Source organism: Callospermophilus lateralis, chromosome 7, assembly GCF_048772815.1.
Source record: "Callospermophilus lateralis isolate mCalLat2 chromosome 7, mCalLat2.hap1, whole genome shotgun sequence".
Taxonomy (NCBI): domain Eukaryota; kingdom Metazoa; phylum Chordata; class Mammalia; order Rodentia; family Sciuridae; genus Callospermophilus; species Callospermophilus lateralis.
In genome coordinates this window covers 2,368,976-2,396,702 of record NC_135311.1, presented here as the reverse complement: position 1 = coordinate 2,396,702, position 27,727 = coordinate 2,368,976, and the positions used below count along the sequence as shown (strand labels likewise).

At 37.0% G+C, this 27,727-nt stretch overlaps 1 protein-coding gene across 6 annotated transcripts in view; it reads right to left on the bottom strand.

Moving 5' to 3' along the window:
• Rprd2 (regulation of nuclear pre-mRNA domain containing 2) overlaps positions 1 to 27,727 on the bottom strand; it is a 95,089-nt gene that overhangs the window by 43,427 nt on the left and 23,935 nt on the right. For all 6 annotated transcript variants that reach the window (XM_076861760.1, XM_076861761.1, XM_076861762.1 and 3 more), the window contains exon 2: positions 3,472 to 3,601. In XM_076861760.1, the coding sequence (XP_076717875.1) occupies positions 3,472 to 3,601 (130 nt within the window). The remainder of the gene's footprint in view (positions 1 to 3,471; positions 3,602 to 27,727) is intronic.

Below are 27,727 nucleotides of genomic sequence, written 5' to 3'. Positions count from 1 at the left end.
TTTTGGGACAGGGTGTCACCAAGTTGAAGAAGCTGGCCTTAAACTTATGATACTTCTGCCTCAGCCTCCCCAGTAACTGACATTATAGGCATCTGACACTATAAACCCGAAGCAGCTGCTTTTAAAAATACATGTTCATAGGAGGTCCGGTGGCGCATCCCTGTAATCCCAGTGACTTGAGAGGCTGAGGCAGGAGGAGCATAAATTCTAGGTCAGTATCAGCAATTTAGCAAGGCCCTAAGCAACTTAGGAAGACCCTGTTTCAAAATAAAAAGTAAAAAGGGCTGGCAATGTAGCTCAGTGGGAAAGTGCCCCTGAGTTAAATTGCCAGTACCACAATAAATAAACAAATAAACAAACAAATAATAAATTTTAAAAATCTGTACATAATTAATAAGACAAGTTGTCAATCTTATATATATAATATTTATTTTGTGTGTGTGTAATGTTCAGGATCAAAACCAGGGCCCTGCACATTCTAAGCAAGTACTCTACCACTGAGCTATATCTTCATCCCAACAATCTTATATTAATGTTTTAACTAGGCCATGAAATCAAAAAGCCTATGAAACACGAGGCTAAACTGTCAAGAGACTACAGTGAAGCCAGGTGCTGTGGCACATACCTATACTCCAGTGACTTGAGAGGCTGAGGCGGGAAGATCGTCAGTTTAAAACCAGCCACAATTTAGCAAGACTTTGCCTCTAGATAAAATACATAAAAAGTGGGGGACTGGGGATGTGACTCAGTGGTTAAGTGCTACTGGGTTCAATCCCTAGTACCAAAAAAAAAAAAAGAGAGAGAGAGAGAGAGAGAGAGGGAGGGAGAAAGACTATAGTGATATTTATGGCAGAAATTCTTGGTAAAGATCATCTAGCACACTGGTCTCTTACTCAAAATTACACTGGTTTACATTACATAAGGAAGCAGCACTGATCAGTACAATAGCCCTTGTCAGCCTTCAGGGGAAATTCTGGCTACTTAACTCCTGGCAACTATGAGAGCTTAGGCAAGGTACTTAACTTCTCTAAGCCAGTTTCTTTTTCCTTAAAATGAAGATAATAGTAGTACGTACTATATAAAGCTGTTTTCAGAATTAAATGATAAAGAATTTTGTATATTATTTGGTCAAGTAGAAGTATTCAATATCCAGAGGCTCCAGAGGCTGAGAGGCTAAGCAACTCAGTGAGACCCGGTCTCTAAATAAAACATAAAACAGAGGTGGGAATGTGCTCAGTAGTAGAGTGCCCCTGAGTTCAATCCCCTGTACCACAAAAAGGAAGTTTTTAACAAATGGTACATGTTATTTTATGTACTTCTGAGGTGTGTATAAATATTTATTAATCCTATTGCAATATTAAAGTAGACATTTCAAGTTACTCTAAAGAAGGAACAAGGTTCATCCAATTCGGAATGTGTTAATACTATATATGGGTCATTGCCAATAAATGTGTGATTTGAAGAAGTATTTAGCTATTGTAATTGTTCCAAACGTGTTTTTTTAATTTATTTTTATTTTTAGGGGGACACAATATCTTTATTTTATTTTTTTTATGTAGTGCTGAGATTGAACCCAGTGCCTCATGCATGCTAGGTGAGCACTCTACCACTGAGCCACAACCCCAGCCCTTGTTCCAAGTGTTTATATGTAGTTAAGAATGTATCTCTTGACCGGGCGCACACCTGCAATCCTAAGGCAGTAGATCACGAGTTCAAAGCCAGCCCTGGCAAAAAGTGAGTCAAACAATTCAGTGAGACCCTCTCTCTAAATAAAATACAAAACAGAACTGGGGACATAGCTTAGTGGTTGAGTGCCCGAGTTCAATCCCCCCTCCAAAAAAAATAATGTATTTCTTAGCCAGGCGCGGCGGTGCATTCCTGTATCCTAGTGGTTTGGGAGGCTGAGGCAGGAGGATCACAAATTTGAAATCGGCCTCAGCAACTTAGTGAGGCTTAAGCAACTTAGTGGGGCCCTATCTAAAAAAATAAAAAGGGCTGGAGATATGGCTCAGTGGTTAGGAGATCCTGGGTTCAATTCCTGGTACCAAAGCAAAAACACAACTTTCAAATACAGACGTAATACAAAGAAAACACAATTAATACAGGGTAAAATGATCATATATTTTATATATATATATATATATATATATATATATATATATATATATATATATATACACACACACACACATATATATAAATAAATATATATAAATATATATAAATATAAATATATATATAAAACACACACACACACACACACACACACACACACACATCCACCAGAATTCCTCAGATGTATGGATGTTTAAAATACCTCCCCAAAAAAGGACCCATGAATGATCAAAGTTTAGTAAATGCTGCTTTGAAATTAGCATTGTGAAGATCCCCAAAGAAATGAAATTATCGATATAATAATGTGCACTCAATCTTCAAGACAGGAAAGTTAGTATGGATCATTCTCCAAACTAATTTGAGCATGGAGTACTTCCTTCTTTGACTATTTTCACAGGCATACACTGTAGGAAATACCAGATACAAATTCTGCTAAGAATGAAATAAATCAATATGGTGTTGAAAATAAGTTGTCTTTAATTACATTTCTCTTTAATTACACAGATTTTTCTGGACACAGGAAATGTATACCTGTAATTCCAGCAACTTGGGAGGCTGGGGAGGAAGATCACAAGCTCGATGCCAGCTTGAGAATCTTAAGAGAGACCCTGACTCAAAAAATTTAAAAAGGGCTAGTATGTAGCTTGGTGGTAGAACACCAATGGTTTCAATCCCTAGTACTTCAGTAAACAAACAAATAAATAAATATTTCAAAGGAATTGGGAATGTAGTTCAGTGGTCAAATACCCTTGGGGTTCAATCACCAATAACACAAACAAACAAACACAGATTTCATGGGGGTAGGGCAAGATTTCAGAAATAGGAAGAAGAAATAAAATGTGTTTAAGGAAAAAAAAAAAAGTAGGAGGGGAAGCCTGGGGTTAGCACAGTGGTATGGCACCTGCTAGTGCACATAAGGCCCTGTGTTCAATCCCCAGCACCACAACAAATAAACAGAAGCAGAAGTTAGAAAGAAGCATTGTCAGAGGCATGACCAGGAGATACATTTGGTCAAGCAAGGGCAGAAAAGATCAACTTTTTAAAACTTTTTTTTAAATACATTTATTTTTTAGGTGTAGATGAACACAACACAATGCCTTTATTTTTATGTGGTGCTGAGGATGGAACCCGGTCCCACTCGCGCTAGTCGAGGGCTCTACAATCCCAGCCCTGGAAAAAATTCTTTAGAAGAAAAATGTGTAAATTATCAGGAATGTACAATGAGCCATTTGGGCAAATATCTTCAGATCTTCAAGCATGTGCAACTACTATGGTTCTTGTTACTAGGTGAAAAGGAAAACTAAAATCCTATATTTTCTAAACTTAGATCCCAAAGAGTAATGAGAATTTACTTACTTCACTAGAGCAGCTGCTTCAGGAAGTACATCAGCAAACGACTCACGGAATATGATTGCATTTTTCCGTTTACAGTTCTGTATGACATCATTGGCAAGGTAAAAGAGATTCAAACGGTGTGGATATGCAGCTAGAAATGACAAGAGACAATAAAAACCAAATGAGTCATTTTATACTTAAACTTACTCCAAATATAGTGTTCTCAAACAATAGCTGTTTTTTTTTTCTTTTTTACACAGATATAAAAGGATGGATGAATAAACTGACAAATGATCTAATCAATCTTTTTGTACTAAGAATCTTGACTACCGGTTAAGTTTCTGCTTAAGGCACTCAAGTAGATTTCTTCTTCACTTTGTACACATCTGGTGCTAAAGATAAAATTGTTTTCCCAAATATTTGGGAAGACAAAAAAAAAAAAAAAAAAAAAAACAACAAAATTGAATACACTCAACCTGTTGCAGCAATATAAAGGTTAGTGGAAAGAACATGGCCTTTGATATCTAATCAGAATATGACTTATGCTGGGTAGAGTGGCACATGCCTGTAATCCCAGCAACTCAGGTGACTAAGACAGGAGAATCACAAGTTTGAGGCCAGCCTAGGCATCTTAGATCCTGTCTCAAAAACAAAACAAAACAAAACAAAACAAAAACAAAAACAAAAAACAAAGGCTCAGTGGTAGAATGTCCGTAGGTTTAATCCACAAAATCCCATAATAAAAAAAGAATGTAGGGCTGGGGATGTGGCTCAAGCGGTAGCGTGCTTGCCTGGCATGTGTGCGGCCCGGGTTCGATCCTCAGCACCATATACAAACAAAGATGTTGTATCCGCCGAGAACTAAAAAATAAATATTAAAAAATTCTCTCTCTCTTAAAAAAAAATTATAAAAAAAAAAAAGAATGTAATTGTGTAAATTGCTTAACATTACTATACGGAGAATTTTTTCATCAACTAATCCAAATACTGCTTGGGCATACCTAAGTCCTACCATCTACTGGAAAGTAAGTTCTACTTTCATTGCTAGGTAAGTGTCCTGGGAAATAATTTGAATCTATGTACATACCCTAACAAGGCAAAATCTTTTTCTCTCTCTCTTTTTTTTTTTTTTTTTTTTTTTTTTAAGATAAGGTCTAGGGGCATACACCACTGGGTCCAGTTAAATTCATTAACTAGAATCTTGAGCAAAGCCACCCAAGTTTCAATAGTACGCTGGGAATTTAAAAATTCATATGGATAATCCATCACATTTTTCTAGTTTCTCAGATTCCTTATCTCAAATTCAGTGACCTCTAAGAACCACCCCTTGTATATTTTAAATTTCCTTCTGACCACACTCTCCCACTCCTACTATATTTTTTCTTCAATTTCATCAAGATCTCACTTTTTTATTTTCTCCAACTCCTCAGTCTTTTCTAGTACCCAATTCTTTATCAATTCCTGTGAATTTGATCTATTATTTAAACAGTTCTTTCACCCAAATCCTCATTTTCTTTTCCTTTTCCCCCTAAATTAGCCTTGAAATGTATACTCAATAAAATCCTAAATTTGGATTTATCTAATTGAATGTCTTTACTGTACCTTTTAATCTGTCATTTAGTTCTATTGATAAAAAATCATACCAAGAAGATTGAAACCATATAAACTCATAGTCTCCTTCTTCAACTGTTTCCTGTTAGAATCCTTCCACATGTCCTTAATTATTAATTAGCATCCTCTCCTCTCTTCATTTGCAGTAAGGGGTATTTCACATTTATACCACCCATCAAATCCTATCTTACTATATCCCTTCTAGCTCTCAGGAGATGACCTTACATGCTATTTCGCAGAGCAGAAATAATTAGATGGGAATCATTTTCTCTCAAAAAATGTACAGTAGTCCCCCATTCCCACAGGAATTCCAAGATCCCTGAAAACAACCAATAGTAGAAAAATTTCATATATGGGTATCCTTAACTTATGAAGGGGCTACATCACATGTTTAAAATATTTTAAGTTGAAAATGCATTTCTAACCTAATGGCATAGTTTAGACACAGTACACTATAGAGGATCAGCTGTTTACCTCATGATCACATGACCTTTCATTAGCAAGCTATAGTTTGCTGCTGCCACCCAGTATTGCAAGAATATCGTATAGCATAATGCTAGCACAGGAAGAAATAAAAATTCAAAATATAAAGTATAGTTTCTACCATGTATCACTTTTGCATCACTGTAAAGTTGGAAATTTTTATGTTAAATCACCTTAAGTTAGGGACTGTCTGTTGAGTATACTGTGTTTGGTGCTGGGGAATAAATCCAGGGCCTTGTATATGTTAGGCAAGTGCTCCACCACTGAGCTATTCCCAGAACCTATGCTTTTTCCTACACATACATTAACAAACTCTGTGCCTGCTCTATCTGAACTAAGCACTTACCATCTATTATGACCATAATTTTTGCAGCTAACTTTTGGGGTATGATAGTAAAATTCAGCACAAATTTTTTTCTACTTTTTCACAATTTCACAGAAGATTCCATACTGTGGATCTCAGCAACTTCAGAACATGGTTTCCCCTCCACTTTATTAAATAGATAGATGTTTTCACTTAATTCATTTGGTCCCACCACTCCATGTGTGGAAAACCTATAAAAACTGAAATTGAACTATTAACCTATTTTTCATGTACCTGTGTTACTGCATGATTCACAGAATTGAAAACTTGGAACTCCAGGGATTAAAGGAAGTACTTTATGGCATCTCTTTGGCATACCAACTTTCCAATATCATTACTCTTGCATTTTTTAAAATATTTTTTTAAGATATAGATGGACTCGATACCTTTATTTTGTTTTTATTTTTATTTTTTAGTGTGGTGCCGGGCATCGAACCCAGTGCCTCATGCATGCTCTACCACTGAGCCACAACCCTGGCCCTTCATTACTCTTGCATTTTGAGGCCATAATTAAGTAAAATAAAGGATACTTGAACACAAGGACTGTTAATACTGAGACAGGCGATCACACAAATCAACACAGCCACTAAGTGACTAATATGTTTGTAGTAAACACAGCATGGATATGCTGAACAAAGGGATGATTCACATCCCAGGCTGGAAGGAACAGTGCGATGTGAAAGTTCATCCCACATTATTTATTTTTGGAATTTTCCATTTAACATTTCTAGACTGCGGTTGACCAAAAGTAATTAAAACTGCAGAAAGCCAAAGCATAGTGAATCCATATTTAAACTTACCCAGATAAACTTACCTAGTGCAAAGTGTCATTTCTCCTATTAAAATATAATCCGTCTACCATGTACTGTTCCTAGTCTCCCTTTTCTCCTTGGGAACCTTATAACTCCATTAACTTCTAGTTTCTTATATTTTAAGCTATATGCTATTTATATATTTACATTGTATTCCTTCTGACATTTATATGCATATCTCTTCCATCTTAAATAAGCATTCTTCTTTTTTAATATTTACTTTTTAGTTGTAGTTGGACATATATCTTTATTTTATTTATTTATTTTTTACATGGTGCCGTTTCCAATATTTCTCAAATACAGGTCCTCTTCTCCTTTTCTTCCTAGGACTGCTCTTTGATGAGTTTCATCAATTTTGATCTAAACCAGTACTACAACAGCTTCCTATAGGTTATCTCACCTCTAACACTTGATTCCCTCAAATTTATTTTCTACATCATTGTCAAACTTATCTTCTAAAAAGCAAACGTTAACCAATTCTTCCTCATATCAAATCTGTCAGTAAGCTCCACTGCTCACTGGACACAGCAGGATACCTTACCCTCCTTTCAGGATCTATGTCTTCTCTTCCAAACTCACTGCTTCCTCTTCAAATTCAAAATTTCTTCTTTAATGTAATGAATTACTCAAAGTTCCCAGAAACCCTGCTATTTCCCTCACCTCTTTCCCTTTCCCTCTCAGAATTTTCTTTTTCTATGACAATCCATTCTGAATAACTATTCATGATTTCTAGTCATCCATAGGAAAACATCCAAAATTTTAAATTTGATCCATGTCAGATTCTGATTGCCCAACTTAATCACTACAACTCCCCAAAGACATCACAAACTATTTGATTACCACTTTCCCCAATGTAAATCTTCTACATTACAGCACTACAGAAATTAAGGAAGAATAAGAGAAGTTAGCTAGCTAAGGTAGTTGAGAAGACGCCTAAAAGGCAGGGGAAAATGAGAAGGTCCATCTTTATTGTTTTTCAAATCCTTTTGCAACCTGTTTCTTGCTTACCTGCTGATCCTCAACTGCAGTCACCCCTTACAGCTCCATCATAGTGAAATACACCTTGTTCTCATCTCCAAACTCCATTGTCCATCCTTTGTCTTGCTAACTGTTTCGACAATCATAATTCTTTTTCTTTCTTCAGGTCTCAGCTTATAGAACATCTTCTATAAAGCATCCCCTGACTCAACAAGACTATGCCTTTAGTGTATTCTGATTTACACCTATTACTTGTCTGTATCTCCATTAGATTTGAAACTTCCTTAAGGCTGGGATTCTGTTGTGTTTACTACTACATCCTCAATAACTGATTCAGTATTGTATTTATTTTTCATTATTTGTGAGTGAGCCTGGGCCAATTGTCCTGTAGAATATTTCACCTTCTGGATTTGTATGGTTACTTTTTTATGGTGTTATGAGCTTTTAAAATTATTTGTAAGGCTGAAATCAGTTGCTTATCCTCAATAACTGAATCAGTACCCAATTAATACTAATGAAATGTCTAATAGGCAGAAAGAAAGGGCAAGAGCATCCCAGAGAGAACAAGTCATAAGCAAAGGTGTTTACCAGGACTGTACAATGTGTCTTTCGTCTCTGAGGAGATAGAGACTTAGACTGGAATTTTAAATTTATTTCACAAATACTTACATATATACTACTTTTATATGCCTGGCACTGTTCTAAAGATGACACAAATGTTAACTGATATTCTCACAGTAACACTCTGAGGTTGATACTATTAACATTTCTCTCTCTCTCTCTCTCTATCTTTTTTTTTTTTTTTTGTGGTGCTGGGGATTGAGCCCATGTTCTATGTGCCTGTGAGAATACTTGTCTATATCTGAGCTATGTCCCCAGTTCAATATTTCTTTTTAATAGACGGAATTGAGTGAAATGTCCAAAGGCACAGCTATTAAATGGTGTAGCTGGGATTCAAATCCAAATGGTCTGGCTCCAGAGTCCATGCTCTTAACAACTATCTATATTTCTGTCTCACTAGGAAGATTTGCACGGAATAACAGTAAGGAATAGACAAAGATGATAAATTCTGGTAAGACTTTAGCACCAAATTAAAAAATTTTAGTGTTTATTCTGTGGCCAGTAGAAGTTGAATATGAAGGTCATGAAAAGCTTTTATAGAGGAGAAACTTTTAGAAAAAGCAGCAATTGAGCTGGGTGCAGTGAAGCATGCCTGTAATTCCAGTGGCTCAGGAGACCTGGGGATGTGGCTCAGTGGTTAAATGCCCCTGGGTTCAATCCTTGATACCAAAACAAAACAACCAGCAACTGATTTCAGCATTAGAAATAACTTTAAAAGCTAATAACACCATAAGAAAGCAACCACACAAGTCCAGAAGGTGAAATATTCTACAGGACAATTGGCCCAGACTCACTCACAAATTAGTGGCATAAAACGTGCTGGACGCATTAAGAGAGATTTAAGGGATAAAGTATTCAGATATAATTAGAGTTTCAACCGATTGTTCAATTACATTTTTTAGATCAACTAAAGAAATTATACATGTGGTCTGGGATTAGATAAAATGAAAATTTAATAAAATGTAAATGAAAACATCAACTGAAAAAGAAAATACAGTAATTAAGCTGGTCACAGCTGCACATTTGTAATATCAGCAACTTGGGAGGTTGAGGCAGGAGGACCACAAGTTCAAGGCCAGTCTTAGCAACTTAGTTTGGGTTTCAATTAAAAGGGGGTTAGGGTGGAGTATAGTTCAGTAATAGAGTGCTCCTGGGTTAAACACTCACTCAATGCCACAAAAAACAAACGTCAACAAAACAAAACAAAAAAACAGTTCATTATAGTGATCTCATTTTAGAAAAAAATTATCCCTGTATCTTTCTTTATATGAAAAATTATCATAGAGGAAATGAAATTAAGATTTGTAGCACCGATCTCTAAGAGATATATATGTATGTAGTTTTCTTTTTACTTGTAGGTGAACACAATATCTTAATTTTATTTACTTATTTTTATGTGGTCTGAGGATGGAACCCAGTGTCTCATATGTGCTAGGCAAGTGCTCTACCACTGAGCCACAACTCCAGCCCTATAGTTTTCTTCTTTTTACTTACTTGTATTCAAATTTTCTATAATATATATTTGCTGCTTCCATAATAAAAGGTTAATAAATAAATACAATCATCTTTTCCCTGAAAATCTGACTCGTTTTCTTGACATACTTTATTTTCCATCCTGAATCTTGCTTATATACTACTACAGATTCAAATATCCAACTGCCCACGCAATAGTATTCTCTTGGATGTCACCAGACAGCTCACAGTTAGTATATTCAAAAATGACTTTCTGATCTCTTCCTCCAAACTGTCTCCTCCTATATTCTTCTCCATTTCAGTAAATTTTATTCTGGTGGCTTCAGCCAAAAATCTTTTTTTGTTTTAATTTTTTTTAAGTTCTTGATGGATCTTTATTTTATTTATTTGTATGTGGTGCTGAGACTCAAACCCAGTGTCTCATGCATGCTAGGCAAGCGCTCTACCACTGAGCCACAACCCCAGCCCCAAATAAGATAACAGTTTTTTTTTTCTTTAAAGAGAGAGAGAATGAATTTTAATATTTATTTTTTAGTTATCGGTGGACATAACATCTTTGTTTGTATGTGGTGTTGAGGATCGAACCTGGGCCGCATGCATGCCTGGCGAGCAGGCTACCGCTTGAGCCACATCCCCAGCCCAGCCAAAAATCTTGAGTCATCCCAGTCTCCTCTCTTTCAACTCAATATCAGCTGATCTCACTAATGCTACTTTTGAAATACAGACAGACTTTCAAAGTTACAAACATGAAAAGGAAGATCAGAATAAATCTATGGTATTGGATTATAACTGGAAGTCCTGATATAAACACATCTATATACAGGAAATATGCAAATGAAAGCATATGTGCATATACATGTGTGTAGACAACTATTTTCTAGATGTTTCCACTGAAAAGGTCAAGAAGTGACGATATTCTAGTATCAAAAAGCACCTGTATTACCTAGATTTTGGTTTCTATGGGGGGACTAGGGATTCTTGGTGAACTTACTTTAGGCCAGGTGAGAAAGTACAAGCTCTGCTTGAAACCATTTGTATCAGAAAATAAATAAAGGATTCAAACAGTGATATCAAAAGAAAATAGGGAGCCAGGCTTGGTGGTGCATGCCAGTAATCCTAGAGGACCCAGAGGCTGAGGCAGGGGATCACGAGTTCAAAGCCAGCTCAAAAAAAGTGAGGCATTAAAAGCAACTCAGTGAGACCCTATCTCTAAATAAAATACAAAATAGGGCTGGGGATGTGGTTAGGTGGTTGAGTTCAATCCTGTACCTCACCCCTACACCCTGCCAAAAATTAAAAGAATACAGGAACCAGCTGGGTACAATGGCTCACATCTGCAATCCCAGCGACTCAGAAGGCTGAGACATGAGGATCTTAAGTTTTAGGCCAGCTTCAGCAAATTCATGAGACTCTGTCTTAAAAAAAAGAAAATAGGCACCAGCTTGAAGGGTTCCTACTGGCCAAATCTATGACAAGTGTCAAAATAAATAACAATAAAGGAATATCAGGATTATAACACACTGAATAAAACAGGAATCCATGATATATACTGATATAAATACATAGGTAAGTAAGTGAAGAGAAGGGGTGGGGAGAAAAGCTCTGTTTTATGATCAAATGCCAACTAATAAATGTAGTAGAAATTATATTAGAGATTAATGTTTGGTAACCATTACAATAAAAAATGACATAAGCAATAATCAATTGCTAATGGATATTGAAGCTAGTAAGAGAAAGTTTAATGAGGAAAGGATAGTTACAGTGTCTCAAATTATTTTACCATAAAATTCTCATTGGCTTTAGAGTGGAGAAACCTAACCAAATAATAATAAAAGTTAATGTCATTTATTGATATTATGTTGCTCTAAGAGTAATGCAGGAAGAATACAGCATCATTTATGTGGTATTTGCCCCAAAAGGCATAACCTGAATTTTATAACAGGGAAACATCAAACACAAATTAACACAAGTTCATTTGGATATTCTACAAACTACTACTACAAACTACTCTTCAAAAATGTCTGGGTCATTGTTTGAGTCCTTCTTGTTATTGCTATAACAAAATATCTTAAGTTGAGTAATGAATTAAAACAATTTTTTTTTGCGGGGGGAGGGGGGGAGGGATGACAGTAGAGAGTCAACTCAGGGATACTTGACCACTGAGCTACATCCTCAGGCCTTTTTTAAATTTTGAGACAGCATTTCACTATATTGCCCAGGCTAGCCTTGAATTTGTAATCCTTCTGCCTCAGTCTCCTGAGTAGCAGGGATTACAAGCGTGTACTACCAAGCCCAGACAGAAAATATTTATTTAGCTTAAAGAGCTTAAGGGTTTGGTTTTTTTTTTAATATTTATTTATTTTAGTTGTAGTTAGACACAATTTGTTCATTTATTTATTTGTTTGTTTGTGGTGCTGAGGAATTCCAGGGCCTGGAATGTGCTAGGCAAGTGCTCTACTGCTGAGCCACAACCCCAGTCTGAGCTTAAGGTTTTAAAGTCTAAGATTGGGTGGTCCCATCTGACCTCTAGTGAGGGTCACCTTGGCTGCACCACAACATGGACAAGGATCTCAGGGTGGGAGCAAGTGTGGGGGAGATAGGAAGCCAGAGGAACTCAGGGATCAGGTTTTGATCAGGCCAGTCTTGCTACGGAGAGAAGTAGTTCATTTTGTGATACCAGTATTAACACATTCCAAGGGTGATACCCCAATGACCTAATTAATTCCCACTATTTCCCACCTTTTAAAGATTCCACTAACTCTCAACATCACACTGAGGACCAAGCCTTCCAGCAAATGAAGATTTGAGGAACACACTCAAACCATATCTAAACCACAACAGTCATAGAACACAAAGACAAACCAAAGAAAATGTTAATAAGTGGAGACTCTGGATGTGTACAGGAAAGCTTTGTAATATTCTTACAATATTTTTAAAGTATGAAATTATTTAAAAATAACAAGTTTCGAGGATGGGGTTGTGGCAGAACGCTTGCCTAGCATGTGTCAATTTTCAGCATCAGATATAAATAAATAAAATAAAGGACCACTGACAACTAAAAAATGTTAATAAAATTTAAAAAATAAAAATAACAAGTTAAAAAAACAGACTTCAGTCCAGGCACAGTGGCACACGCCTGTAATCCCAGTGGCTTGGGAGGCTGAGGCAGGAGGATCACAGATTCAAAGCCAGCCAGAGCAATAGCGGGGTGCTAAGCAACTTTATGAGACCCTGTCTGTAAATAAAATACAAAACAGGGCTGGGGATGTGGCTCAGTGGTTGAGTGTCCCTGAGTTAAATACCCAGCTCCCCCTGACCCCCCAAAATAGACTTTAACTTCTACTTAACATCTCCACAACTGCCTGGTCTAAGTCACTATCTATCACCTTAGCTTGAATTAATATAGTAGCCTTCTAACTAGCCTTGCTGTTTCTCTTTACCCCACTTTGGTATAACTGCAACTCAGGAGAGTATGATCCTTTAAAAAAATAATTCTGATCATACAATTCCACTGCTTAATTTTTTTTTTTTTAAAGAAAGAGTGAGAGAAAGGAGAGAGAGGGAGAGAGAATTTTAACATTTATTTTTTAGTATTTGGCGGACACAACATCTTTGTCTGTATGTGGTGCTGAGGATCGAACCCAGGCCCCACAAACACCAGGCGAGCGCGCTACCGCTTGAGCCACATCTCCAGCCCTGCTTAAATTTTTTAATGTTTATTTTTTAGTTGTAATTGGACACAATATCTTTATTTTATTTATTTTTATGTGGTGCTGAGGATTGAACTCAGGGCTTTGCACATGCTAGGCGAGCACTCTACCACTCACTGAACCACAACCCCAGCCCTATTTAAATTTTTCAATAATGGTTCATTCCTTAGGAGCAGTAAAGATCAAAGTCTCTGCAATGACCTGTAAGTACTAAAGAATCTGTCCCGGTCTTATCTTTCTGATCTTATTTCCTTATCACACCCATTCCTTTCCAGCTGCATTGGCCACCTTGCTGTCCCAGAAGGCCTACAACACACATGATGGGTTCCTCCTTCAAGGTCTTTTGAGCTTGCTGCTCCCTCCCCCTAGAACATTCTTTCCCCACATTTCTCATGGTTCAGCCTCTTCTCACCCTTAAATCTTTGTCCAAATGGTACTTTCTCAGTAGGTCCCTTCTTGAGCATTTTATTTAAAACTGTAGCATCAAACCAATAACACTCCTATCCATCCTTCTTTGTGTTACGTTTTTAACTTGTTATTTTTAAAGAATTCCAGACTTTAAAAGTATTACAAGAATATTGCAATGAACTCTTGTGTACCTTTCAACCAGGTTCCTATTATTAACATTTTACCATATTTCTCTCTTACTCCCTCTCTTCTTGTCCTCTTCTCCCCCCATCCCTTGCCAGTACCGGAAATTGAACCCAGGAATGCTTAACCACTAAGCCAGATCCCTACCTTTTTTTTTTTTTTTTTTTTTTTTTAAAGAGAGAGTGGAGAGAGAGAGTGAGAGAGAATTTTTTTAATATTTTTTTTTTAGTTTTTCGGCAGGCACAACATCTTTGTTTGTATGTGGTGCTGAGGATTGAACCCGGGCCGCACGCATGCCAGGCGAGCACGCTACCGCTTGAGCCACATCCCCAGCCCCTTACCCTTTTTTTAAATTATTTTGTTTTCCTTTAAATTTTGAGACAGGGTCTCAATAAGTTGCTTGGTAAATTGTTGAGGCTGGCCTTGAACTTGCAATCCTCCTCCTCAGCCTCCCAAATTGCTGGGATTACAGGCAAGTGTCACCATACTGGGCTGCTTTATCTCTCTTACTGTTCTCTCTCAATATATACATGTAAAGTCAATTAGTTGCTTTGTGGAGAATTAGCAAGAAAAGATTATCTGTAAAAGCACCAAGGCAATAGAAAGAAAACCTGAGTATCACACTGCTCTACCACTATATGAGAATGATCATATATTGTCCAAACTGGGACACGCTCAGACCCTATCTCTAATAAAAAATAAAAAGGACTGAGAATACAGCTAAATGGTAAAGTGTTCCAGGGTTTAATTTCCAGTACCTAAAAAAAAGGAAAAGAAAAAAAGAAAAAGCCATATCTACACTAAAAATTTCAAAGTAATATTTTTTAAAAATAATTATTAGTTGTCAGTGGACTTTTATTTATTTATATGTGGGGCTAAGTATCTAACCCAATACCTCGCACATGATATACAGGCGCTCTGCCACTGAGCCACCGCTCCAACCCCTCTAAGTAGTATGTTAACATTCATAAGGCTATCCAATTCGTTAAATAATTTGTTTTTGTTGTTGTTGTTGTTATTGTTGTTTATTTGCTTTGGTACCGGGGACTGAAATCAGGGGCACTTGGTCACTGAGTCACACCCCCAGCCCTATTTTATTTTATTTAGAGACAGAGTCTCACTGTGTTGCTTAGGGCCTTGACATTGCTGAGGCTGTCATTGAATCCTCCTGTCTCAGCCTCCCAAACCGCTGAGATTACAGGCATGCCCAGCAAATATTCTGCCTTTTTTTTTGGGGGGGGGGGGGAGGGATGGAGCTGGGGATTGAACCCGAGGCGAGCATTCTACCAAATGAGCTACATCCCCAGCTCTGAATTCCTTAAATAGTTTACCACAAGAATTTTATCTATAAGGGAATGAGACTGTAGTAGCTCAGTGTAGAGTACACATGTGTGAGGTCCCAGGTTCAACCCCCAACAACAACAAAAAATAATAATAAAATATTAAACTATTGTACAATTATTAGAAATCTCCTAATCTGCTAGGAGAAGTGTCATACATCTGTAATCCCAAATAGTTCAGGAGGCTGAGGCAGGAAGATCAATAGTTCAAAGCTCGGGCTGGGGATGTGGATCAAGCGGTAGCGCGCTCGCCTGGCATGCGTGCGGCCCAGGTTCGATCCTCAGCACCACGTACAAAGATGTTGTATCTGCCGATAACTAAAAAATAGATATTAAAAATTCTCTCTCTCTCTCTCTCTCCTCTCTCTCTCTCTCTTTAAAAAAAAAAAAAAAATAGTTCAAAGCTACCCTCAGCAATTTAGCAAGGCCCTAAAACAACTCAGTGAGACCCTGTCTCTAAATAAAATACAACAAAGGGCTGAGGAGCTGGGCATGGTGACATACACCAGTAGTTCCAGCAGTTTGGGAGGCTGAGGCAGGAAGATCTTGAGTTCAAAGCCACCAGCACCAGCAATTTAGGGAGGCCCTAAGCAACTCCCTATCACTAATAAAATATTAAAAAGGGCTGGGGATGTTGCTCAGTGGTTAAGTGTCCTCTGAGTTCAATCCCTGGTACCAAAAGAAAGAAAGAAAGAAATTTCCTAAATTCAAATTCCCAAAGTCTAAACAGAAAACTGTCTGGTGTTATCAGTGTTTTAGAATAGCCAGAAGAAAATTAGGACCCAAAAGTCCACTAATAGGGCAGTTCCTTTATTCAACTCACAAAATCATTTTAACTATTTTCAAACAGAAAACTTTATGTAGAAAATATAAAAATGGTTTGAAAAAAAAAAATACTAAAAGGTAAGTCAACCATGTCCCGTGCTTCCTTTTTCTTTTTTTGCAGTACTGGGAATTGAAACCAGGGCCTCAGAACATGCTAGGAAAGTGCTCTGAGCTACTCTACCAGCCCTTTTTATTTTGAGACAGGGTCTTATTAAATTACCCAGGGAGCCCTTGAACTTGTAATCCTCCTGCCTTAGCTTCCTGAGGCTAATCTCATACCTGGGATTACAGGTCACCACAACCTGCTGCTTTCCTTTATTTTCCTAAATACTGAAAAACCTATATCCTAATTTAAGATTCAGTACTATTGATTCTAAAATACTATTGTTTAGGGGTTGGGGTTGTGACTCCGCAGCAAAAGGCTTGCCTATCACAAGGGGGCCCTGGGCTCGATCCTCAGCACCACATAAAAATAAAGAAATTAAATAAAGGTTTAAAAAATAAAAACTATTGTTTACATTATGTACCATTAAGAAATCTTAAAAATACTTCCAACTAAATGAAACCATTGACTAAAAAACTATCCTCTAATTTCAAACACAATAAAATGTGGGGGAAAATTATATATTTTATAATTGGTGGAATACAAAATTTCTAATTTCATTCTTTTCTAGTCCACTCCTTCTGTCACTTCCTTACTTTAATTCCTCATCACTATTACTGGTATCCAAACAAATGCTCTCTGCCTCTATGTAGTTTCATTACCCTTCAAAACATTTTCTAGACTGCTGGGAATTTACCCCCCAGATGTGCCTGCTTCTGTGTATGAACACTTCTATATTTGAAGATATTCTCTGTAGCACTATTTCCAACAGAAGTCTGGAAATATCCTAAAAGTCCTTAATAGAGACTTAGCCAAATAAGTTATGTTACTACTGTACAAGACTAATAAAACAAAACAATCCAGGTGTGGTGGTGCACGCCTGTAATTCCAGCACTTGGAAGCAGGAGGTTCACAAATTGAAGGCCAGCTTCTGCAACATATCCAGGCCTTAAGCCACTTAAGTGCGACTTTTTTTGGGGAGCGGGGGGACCAGGGATTGAACTCGGGGCACTTAAGCACTGAGCCACATCCCCAGCCTATTTTGTATTTTATTTAGCGACAGGGTCTTGCCTAGTTGCTTAGCGCCTTGCTAAATTGCTGAGGTGGCTTTGAACTTGCAATACTCCTGCCTCAGCCTCCCAAGCCACTGGCATGTGCCACAGTGCCCAGTGCTAAAACTTTTTTTGATAAACATGTATGTGTACAAGTACAAAAAAACTCAGTAAGAAAATAGAAGAACTGTTTTAAAAAGAACTAAGTATATACAAGATAATGATGGAGGGTACCTTTTCCATTTTATAACACATGTATTACTTAACTTTTATTTGCCATGAACTTTTAATAATAATATAGTAGTTTTTAAAAAAATATTTTTAGGGGGCTGGGATTGTGACTCAGCAGTAGAGCGCTCATCTAGCATACATGAGGCATTGGGCTCAATCCTCAACACCACATGAGTATAAAATAAAGATATTGTGTCCACCCAAAAAACTAAAAAATAAATACTAAAAAAAACTACTCTTAAAAAAATTTTAGTTATAGTTGAACACAATACCTTTATTTTATTTATTTATTTTTATGTGTTGCTGAAGATTTAACCCAGGGCCTCGCACATGCTAGGCAAGTACTCTACCGCTGAGCCACAACCCCAGCCCAATAATATAGTAGTTTAAAAAGAAAACAGGTGCCAGGCATGATGGCACACACCTATAATCCCAGTGGCCTGGGTGGCTGAAATAGGAAGGTCTCAAATTCAAAGATAGCCTTAGGGACTCTGTGAGGCCCTGAGCAACTTGGTGAGACTCTGTCTCAAAATAACAAATAAAAAGGAGTGGGGATGTGGCTCAGTGGTTAAGTGCCTCTCAGTTCAATTCCTGGTACCAAAACCAAAACCAAAATCAAAACCAAAACAAACAAAAGAACTAACTGGTGCCTGGCATGCTGGTGCCTGCCTATCATCCCAGTGAGCCAGGAGGATCACACATTAAAAGCTACCCTTACCAATTTAGATAGGCCCTAAGCAACATAGTGAGATCTTGTCATAAAATACAAATACAAAAAAGGCCTAAGGCAGGAGGATGGAAAGTTCAAAGCCAGTTTCTGCATATTAGGGAGGTCCTAAACAACTTAGAAAGATCCTGTCTCAAAAAATAAAAAGGGCTGTGGCTATGGCTCAGTGGTTAAGTGCTCCTGGGTTCAATCCCTGGTACCAAAAATTAAAATAAAAAATAAAAAGCAAACTGATTAATGGCTCCCTAATATTGCAGTGACTCTAACTTGAAAATAAACTTCCCTTAACTACATAATCTAGTATAGCTATCTTCCCAAGTCTTACATTTTCATTCAAATATTTGGAACAGGCAATCAACTACAATGGTAAGATATGACTCAACTTTCTCATCTACCATCACTATTTTTTCTTTTTAAAGAGAGAGAGAGGGAGAGAGAGAGAAGGAGAGGGAGAGAGGGAGGGAGGGAGAGAGGGAGAGAGGGAGGGAGGGAGAGAGACAGAGAGAGAGAGAGAATTTTAATATTAATTTTTCAGTCCTTGGCAGACACAACATCTTTGTCTGTAGCGGTGCTGAGGATCGAACCCAGGCTGCACGCATGCCGGGAGGCGCGCCACTGCTTGAGCCACATCTCCAGACCCCTACCATCACTATTTTAAAAAATAGTTATGTAGAGGCTGGGGCTGGGGCTCAGTGGTAGAGCACTTGCCTTGCACGTGTGAGGTACTGGGTTCAATCCTCAGTACCACATAAAAATAAATAAATAAAGATATTATATCAGCTATAACTAAAAAAAGAATTAAAAAAATAGCTATGTAGTATTGAATTATATGTGTGGGAATACAGATATCATTGTGGCACAGACAACATAATTTGGTAATCATTCCCTAGTACCTCATCATACCCTCCCTCTTGATTCCCTTCTTCTACTCTATTGGTCTTCCTCCTATTTTCATGAGATCCTTCCCCCTTTTAAATATGCCTTGTCCCACTCCTTTCTAGCATCTGCATATGGGAGAAAACATTAGGCCCCTGACATTCTGACTCTGGCTTATTTCACTTAGCATTATGTTTTCCAATTCCATTCATTTACCTGCAAATGACATAATTTCATTCTTCTTGAGGGCTGAATAAAACTCCATTGCATATATATATGCTGGGAGCCATCAGCCAAGTAGGTATGACAATCTCCTTGCCAGCTTACTCCCATGCTGTCTAGTGGAAGGACTTCTGAAAGGTGACCTTGCTCAAGGACCAGGGCAGGATCCATGTTTAGGGTGTTCCCCCTTTAGAATAGGGCGGTTTAGCATAATAGGAGATTAGGGTGTTCCCCCTTTAGAATAGGGTGTATCCTGCTGCTGAGTTCCTCTTGAGTTCTTGGGGTAAGTGAAATTGCTCGCCCCTGAGTGAAGGTGAGAGAATGGGTGACCATTTCAAAAAACAATGTGTTCTCCTTTTGATTTATTTTGTTTTTATTTCAAGTTGCCTGTTCCTAGAACTTTCTCAGGCAAACTGGGGAAAATGGTTGACTCAAGGTTTGAAGTTGTTCGCCTCCAAGGAAGAGAAATTGTTAGAGAAAGGAGGCACCCCAGTAAGACCAAGAACAATAAGGATATATGTTGATACAATACAAAGATGTAGCCCATGGCTTTTTAAAGATGAGTTATTAAGCATATCAATGGGGCCATCATGGTATCCTGTAGAAGGATTTTTCTTCAACAAGAAAGAGATGGCTAGTTCTGTTTACTACGCTTGTCTAAGATCTTGGTTTTTACAGACATCTGATTAATTTACAAAACTAGAGTGTTAAAATATCAACCACTAAATATGAAATCAAGTACTCTTTACTTATTAAGTTCCATAAGGTAATATATTAATCATTATGTGTGTTTTCATAAATTGGTGAATGGAAAAATGTTTAATATTGCTTTGGTCTATGTCTTTGCTGAAACAAGGTTACTAAGTGTTAAGATTCTATCAGGTGTAATTTACATACAAAGAGTATAAGAAGTTTCAATTGGGTTTCAATTACAGTATTATAGTACCATAAAAAAACATGAAAGTATTTCATCTTATTTAAGTGGAGTAATTTGTCTAGATCAGAAATTTTATAAGGGTTATTTCAGAATGTAAATTTATAAAAAGGGTTAACGGCTTAAAAAGAGATATAAAAAGATTCAAGATGTGAAAATATATTTTAATATGGAAGGTTAAAAGAAAAAGAAATGTTTCTAGATGAGATAATCTCTATGTGGTAAAGTAAAAACTTGTAAAATGCCATTTAAAAAAATTTTGAGGAAACTAGACTTACTTTAAAAGTTTGAGAAAGGAAGAAAGGGAAAAAAAAGGTATTTGTACATGGCAGATTGAGACAAAGCTTCTTAATGGAGTAAAAAAGGCCTTTGGTTGAAGGGCAGCCATGTAAACTAACATGAAAGCGATTTAAACAGAATCTAAGCCTCGTTTAAAATAGTGAAGCTATAGGTGGTGAAAAAGTACATTTAAAAGTACAGTATAGATGATAATTAAAAGGCTTTAAAAGGTTAATTTGAAGGTGGTTAAGATGCCTTCATGAAGGAGGAAAGATTGCGTCATTCAAAGCCTAGTTAATCTTAAAAGCATTACTTAAAAAAAAAACATGAAAATGGGAAGATAATAAGATAAAAGATATTTAGATAAAGAAGATTAAAAGTTTGAAGTGAAAAATTTTAAAGACAGAAGTATAGAAAGTTAAAAAGAAAAAAAGATAAAGAACATGTAAAAAGAAAAGATATAGGAAGATAGAGAAGATGTAGAAAGACAAGAATTTTAAACCCACAAAGTAGGAAACAAAAGAAAACTAGGAGGAAAAAAAGCAACTAAGGGTGAATGTACAAACCTTAGAAAACTAGAGGATAGAAACAAGATAAAGAAAATGGTTGACTATGTCAAGTAAGGTATTTCAGATAGAAAATACAAAAAGCTAAGACAACTATTAGATACAGATATTCAAGATAGAATTAAAATGTACTTATTAAACCAAAAGAGGGAATTGGAAAAAGGTATATATCCCCCAAAGATAAACGTAAAATAACCTTTTTTACTCTAAACTTTTTAAATTTGGATTCATCAGGACTTAGTGCTGCAGAAAGACATATGTATCCAAAAAATGTTCATAAGCCTAAGGTGCTTTGGAAAGATATTCTAACAGGACAATGGAAAGGTCCTGACCCAGTGATTATCTGGAGTCGGGGTTCTGTTTTTGTTTTTCCATAGGGAGAACAGCAGCCGATTTGGATTCCAGAAAGACTAACTAAAACGATTTCTACAGATCGAAAAGAAGATGATTTGACTCAAATCCAAAACAGCTGATATCCAGAACTCCAGCTTGGCCATTCTTACATCTGCGACAGTGATTAACAAGGATGCTTTTTTCAATATCTATTTTATTATTGCATTTTTCCACATCATAAGGCTCTATTTTTATTTTTTGAGCTCATACAAACCTAGGTTAATGTTTTTCTGATCAGTTTTATTTTTTGACTGGAGTTTTTAAACATTGCAATGGAGATTTCACCTAGGTAAAGCTACAAGGCCTTTATTATTATCTTATGTGTTGTACGTTTGTTTGCACATTTGTGTTTTGTGTTATATGTCTGTGTGTGCGTATGTCCATATTTCATATATGAGGAGCGCTCATGAGAAAATGGATCTGAATTATTTTTTTTTATTATTCACGTGATTTAAATGGCTTAATTTAAATTAGGTAAACAGCTGTTAAGGATTATTTTTAAAGGTGGTTAGCAGATCTACTTGTTTACTAATTTAAATCAGGTAAACAGCTGTTAAGGATTGTTTTTTAAGTAGGTTAACAGATCTGTTTGTTTACTTTCACCTATTTTCTTTATCTATTCATCTGATGAGGAATACCTAGACTGGTTCCATATCTTGGTTATGGTGAACTGGCTATACAATGGCATGCATGATTTACTACAGTATGTTGATTTTAGATCTTTTGGATCAATACCAAGGAGTGAGATAGCTGGGTCATGTGGTGGCTCCAATCTTATTCTTTTGAGGAATCACCATAATGCTTTCCAAAGTGGTTAAACTAATTTGCATTCCCACCAACAATGTCTAAATGTTCCTTTCTCCCCACATCCTTGCTCGCAATTATTGTCCTTTATGGTCTTTTTTTTAATTGTAGATGAAAACAATATCTTTATTAATTTATTTTTATGCAGTGCTGAGGATCAAACACAGTGCCTCACATGTTCAAGTCAAGCGCTCTACCACTGAGCAGCCCTGTTCTTTGTATTCTTGCCAACTGCCAAATTAACTAAAGTGAGATGAAATCTCAGTGTAGTTTTGATTTACTTTTCCCTGACTACCACAGATGTTGAACATTTTTTCATTATTTGTTGGCCAATTTTGTCTGTTTTTGAGCTTCATAAAAGTGGCCTTTTACTATTTGTAATTTTTTGGTCATTTTCCCACTCAATGTTGTTTCTAAAAGAAATCTACCTTGTTAGGTATAATTTGGTACACTCACTTCTCTGCAGTAAATTATTTCATTGTGAATATACCACAATTTTAACCAATCAACTGTTAGTGGACTTTTGGGCTATTTCTATATTTTCCGATAAAGAACAATGCTGCTATGAATATTTTTATATCTATATCTCAGGGCATATGTGCAAGAATAAAATTGCTGAATTATAGATCATGCAAATATTTGGCCAATTTGTTTCACCTTTAAGACCCTATTAAAAGTACATTAAATACATCAATAAAATTCAATATTCATAAATGATAAAAAGTCTCAGGAAACTAGGAATGTAAGGGAAGTTCCTCAAAGGACAGCCACAAAAAGCCTACAGCTAACATCAAATATAACTGTCAAAGATCGAAAACTATCCCTCTAAAATGGGGGAGGAGGAAGCAAGGATATTGGCTCTCACTCTTCTTCTAAATGATACTTTTGGTTCTAGCCAGTGCAATAAGGCACCAGAAAGAAATAAAAGTCTCATAGATTGAAATAAAGAATCTAAACTATATTTGTAGACAAATACGCGTACAGTATATATGGAACATCACAAATAATCTACAAAGTAGTTACTAGAATAAATGAATTTAGTAAGGCTATTGGATATCAAAATTAATTGTAGTTCTATGTAGTGATGAAAAGCTAAAAATTGTTTTGTTCCACTGATCTGTATGTCTGTGATTTTACTAATATCACAATTTTTTTGTTTTTATTTTTTGGGTTTTTTCAAGTTTTTCATATCTCTTTACTGTCTCTCCATCCAGAAGAATCCCTTTACCTCTCACTATTCTTCATGATAATGAATTCTTCTAAGATACATATCTGGACAGGAATAGTGGTACACGCCTATAATCCCAGTAATTTAGAAGACTAAAACAGGAGGACAGCAAATTCAAGGTCAGACTCAGCAACTTGGCCTTTAAAAAAAATTAAAATAAAAATAAAAGAGCTGGAGATGGGGCTGGGTGCAACTCAGCAGCAGAGCACCTGTCTAGCATGCAGGAAGCACTGGGTTTGATCCTCAGCACCACATAAAAATAAACAAATAAGATAAAGGCATTATGTCCATCTACAACTACAATCAATCAATCAATCAATTTTAAAAAGCTGGGCTGGGGTTTTGGCTCAGTGGCAAAGTGCTTGCCTTGCACATGTAAGGCACTGGGTTTGAGCCTCAGCACCACATGAAAATGAATAAAGAAAATAAAGACATTGGATCCACATATAACTAAAAAAAAGTTTGGGAGGAAAAAAAAGAGCTGAGGATATGGCTCGGTGGTAGCATGCCCTTGAATTAAATGCTCTGACAACTTAAAAAAAAAAAAAAAAATTTCAAGACAGCTGTCCTACAAGACATTCGGGAATTTACCAGTTTTTAGGAGATTGAAATTAAATACTTCGGGCGAGAACAACACATTCTACATTCCCCAGGACCCCCACAAAAAAATAAATAAATAAAATCTTCTCCATAATCTTTCCTGTCTGATGTTACACTTATTAAAAAAACAAAAACAACACACACATTCTAAATCCGAACTGGTGTCACTCTTATAATCCCAGCTACTTGAGAGGCTGATGAAGGAGGATACCAAGTATGAGGCCATCTTGGGGAATTTAGCCACACCCTATCTCAAAGATAAAAAGTTTTAGCCAGGCAGGTGGTATATGTCTGTAATCCCAGCTGCTTGGGAGGCTGAGACAGGAGGATTGCAAGCTCAAGGCCAGCCTCAGCAACAGCAAGGTGCTAGGTGCTAAGAAACTCAGTGAGACCCTGTCTCTAAATAAAATACAAAATAGGGCTGGGAATGTGGCTCGGTAGTTGAGTGTTCCTGAGTTTAATCCCTGGTACAAAAAAAAGAAGAAAGAGGAAGAAAGGAAGGAAGGAAGGGAGGGAGGGGAAAGAAAAGAAAAGAAAAAGAAAAATTAAATATTTCTGTCAAGAACAACACATTGAAGTTGGGCGTGGTGTCACTCTTTTAATCACAGTTACTTCAGAGGCTGATGCAGGAGGACAGCAAGTATGAGGCCATCTTGGGCAACTTAGCCAGACCCTGTCTCAAGATAAAAAGTTTTAGCTGGGTACAGTGGTACATGCCTAAATCCCATTGGCTCAGAAGATTGAGGCAGGAAGATCTCAAGTTCAAAGTCAGCTTCAGCAACTTAGTGAGGCCCTGAGCAACTAGGGAGACCTTGACTCGAATTAAAAATTAAAAACAATAGGGATATCAGGGGCGGAGGTTGTGGCTCAATGATAGAACACTCTCCTGGCACGAGTAGGCAACGGGTTCAATCCTTAATACCACATAAAAAAATAAAATAAAGCTATTGTATACACCTACAATTAAAACAAAGATGTTAAAAAAAAAAAAAGAAAAAGAAAGAAAACCAACAATGGGTATATTGCTCAGTGGTTAAGCACCCCTGGGTTTAACACCTGGTGCCAAATAAATAAATAAAGAGATAAAATTTTTAAAAGGGGGCTAGGGAGGTAACTCAGTGGTAGAGCACCTCTGGGTTCAATTCCCAATACTGCAAAAATTAATTAAGTAATTAATTAATCAATAAAAGGGCTAGGGATGTATTTTAGCAGTACAGCTTAGTACCAAAAAAGAACAGAATACAACAACTGCAACACTAGGCACCACCTACTACCTAACAAGAGATCATTTTTAGGCCATTTCACTACTATTGATACAAAGTTTTCTCTTCACTGTGAAGGTATAGTTTCCCCTTTATAATTCATAAAGTGATCAATAACCTAAAATTGTCAATTCATAATTTATAATCTGTGGGGTAGTATTTTCATACTCTAAGAATATACTGTTCCTCAGGGATGGGGTTAGGGTTATCTTGTAATCTTCCTGCCCCAGCCTCCTGGTTGCTGGGATTACAGGTCTGTGCACTGGACCCAGCTTGTTTTTTCTTAATGAACATCACTAAGACCTCAGGGATTCTTTTTTCCTCATTTACTATTGTCATCTTTCTTCCTTTTTTTTTTTTTTTCCTTTTTCTTCTTTTTTGGTACTTGCCCAGGTGTGCTCTGCCACTGAGTCCTGTTTATTTATTTATTTTGAGGGGGCGGATACCAGGGATTGAACCCAGGGACACTGGACCACTGAACCCCATCCCCAGCCCTATTTTGTATTTTATGTACAGACAAGTGTCTCACAAGTTGCTTAGTGTCTTGCTTTTGTTGAGGCTGGCTTTGAACTCACAATCTTCCTGTCTCAGCCTCCTGAGCTGCTGGAATTATAGCTGTGAACCACCACACCTGGCTTTATTTTGTATTTTGACACAAGGTCTCCCTAAATTTCTGAGGCTGGTTTTCTGAACTTGTGATCTTCTTGCCTCAACCTCTGGAGTCACTGTGATTATAGGCATGTGCCATCATGCCCAGCAGCACTGTTTTTTTTAGTCAGTTAAATTCCTTTTTTGTACCAGTTTTTACATCCCACTCCAGACTTCTTCTTCACCTATCTATCTCTAGCTGCACTATCTCCCTGTCTACTCGACATTTCCACTTACACTAAAAGACAGCTCAAACTTAATATATGATCTCATTTGTTTTTTAATTTATTTATTTATTTGAGAGAGAGAGAGAGAGAGAGAGAGAGAGAGAAAGAAAGAAAGAATTTTTTTTTAAATATTTATTTCTTAGTTTTTCCGGCGGACACAACATCTTTGTTTGTATGTAGTGCTGAGGATTGAACCTGGGCCGCATGCATGACAGGTGAGCGCGATACGGCTTGGGCCACATCCCCAGCCTTGATCTCATTTATTTTTGAGCACCTTCCTAGCTTTCTGGCCCAAGATTCTTCAAGGGCCTAGCATTTTCTTCACAGAAAGATTTTAAAAGATTTTATTCATCATTGTACTTATTGACCTACTCAGATTTTTTAATTTTTCTTGGATCACTATTGGTTATTTTTTTATTGGCCAATGTCCATTCAACAGAGTGAAAGTGTAAAGTTTCTTAGCTGCAAAGGCTGAATTAAAGTATAAAAGTAAGTATTGTTAAGTTCCTCTGCTACACCCAGAACCTGAAATTCCCCAGGCAGTTAAGACAACGCCCTACTGGCCATTAAGCTGATTAATAGCCTAGGGCCCTGTGCAGCTTGTCACATAGGCATTTAGGCCCTAAAACCAATCAGTTTGAATGTGTACCCACTTAGGAGTGACCAATCACCCCCACCCAATCTGTCCCTGCCAATGAATGTACTAATCATGTCTCAAAGTTGTTGTTCAATTTTCCCACGACTCATGCTGATTTGTTCTAATGTATGCAAAGCCCCCGCCCTCCCCAAGAAGTGTACTTAAGCGCTGCTCAACCCCTGCCCAGGGCTCTTGGCTGCTAGCTCTTCTTGAGTGGGCTGAGAGCCCCAGCGCATTGGAATGGATCCTCAATAAACCCCCTTCTGCAATTGCATGAGTCAAGTCTCTTGGTGGTCTCTTCCTCTGACATTTCACCAGATCCTTACAAGAGTCACCAAAATTCTACATTCATTGGCATAAACTTGTTCATATCTTTTAAATTTCTACTTTACCTGTAGGTACATCTCTTTTTTCATTCCTAATATTCATTAACGTTTTCTCTTTTTTCCTTTTGTATTTATTAATTCATTGCTGACATTTTTATATCTCTCTTCAATCTTGACCTTATTCTGTTGTTCTTTAACTTTTTACAAGGTATGCTTAGCTCATTAATTTTCAAGCTCTTGCATTTTAGGCTATAAATTCCCTTTATGTTTTACTAACCCACTCCAGACTTCTTCTTCACCTATCTATCTCTAGCTGCACTATCTCCCTGTCTACTTGACATTTCCACTTACACT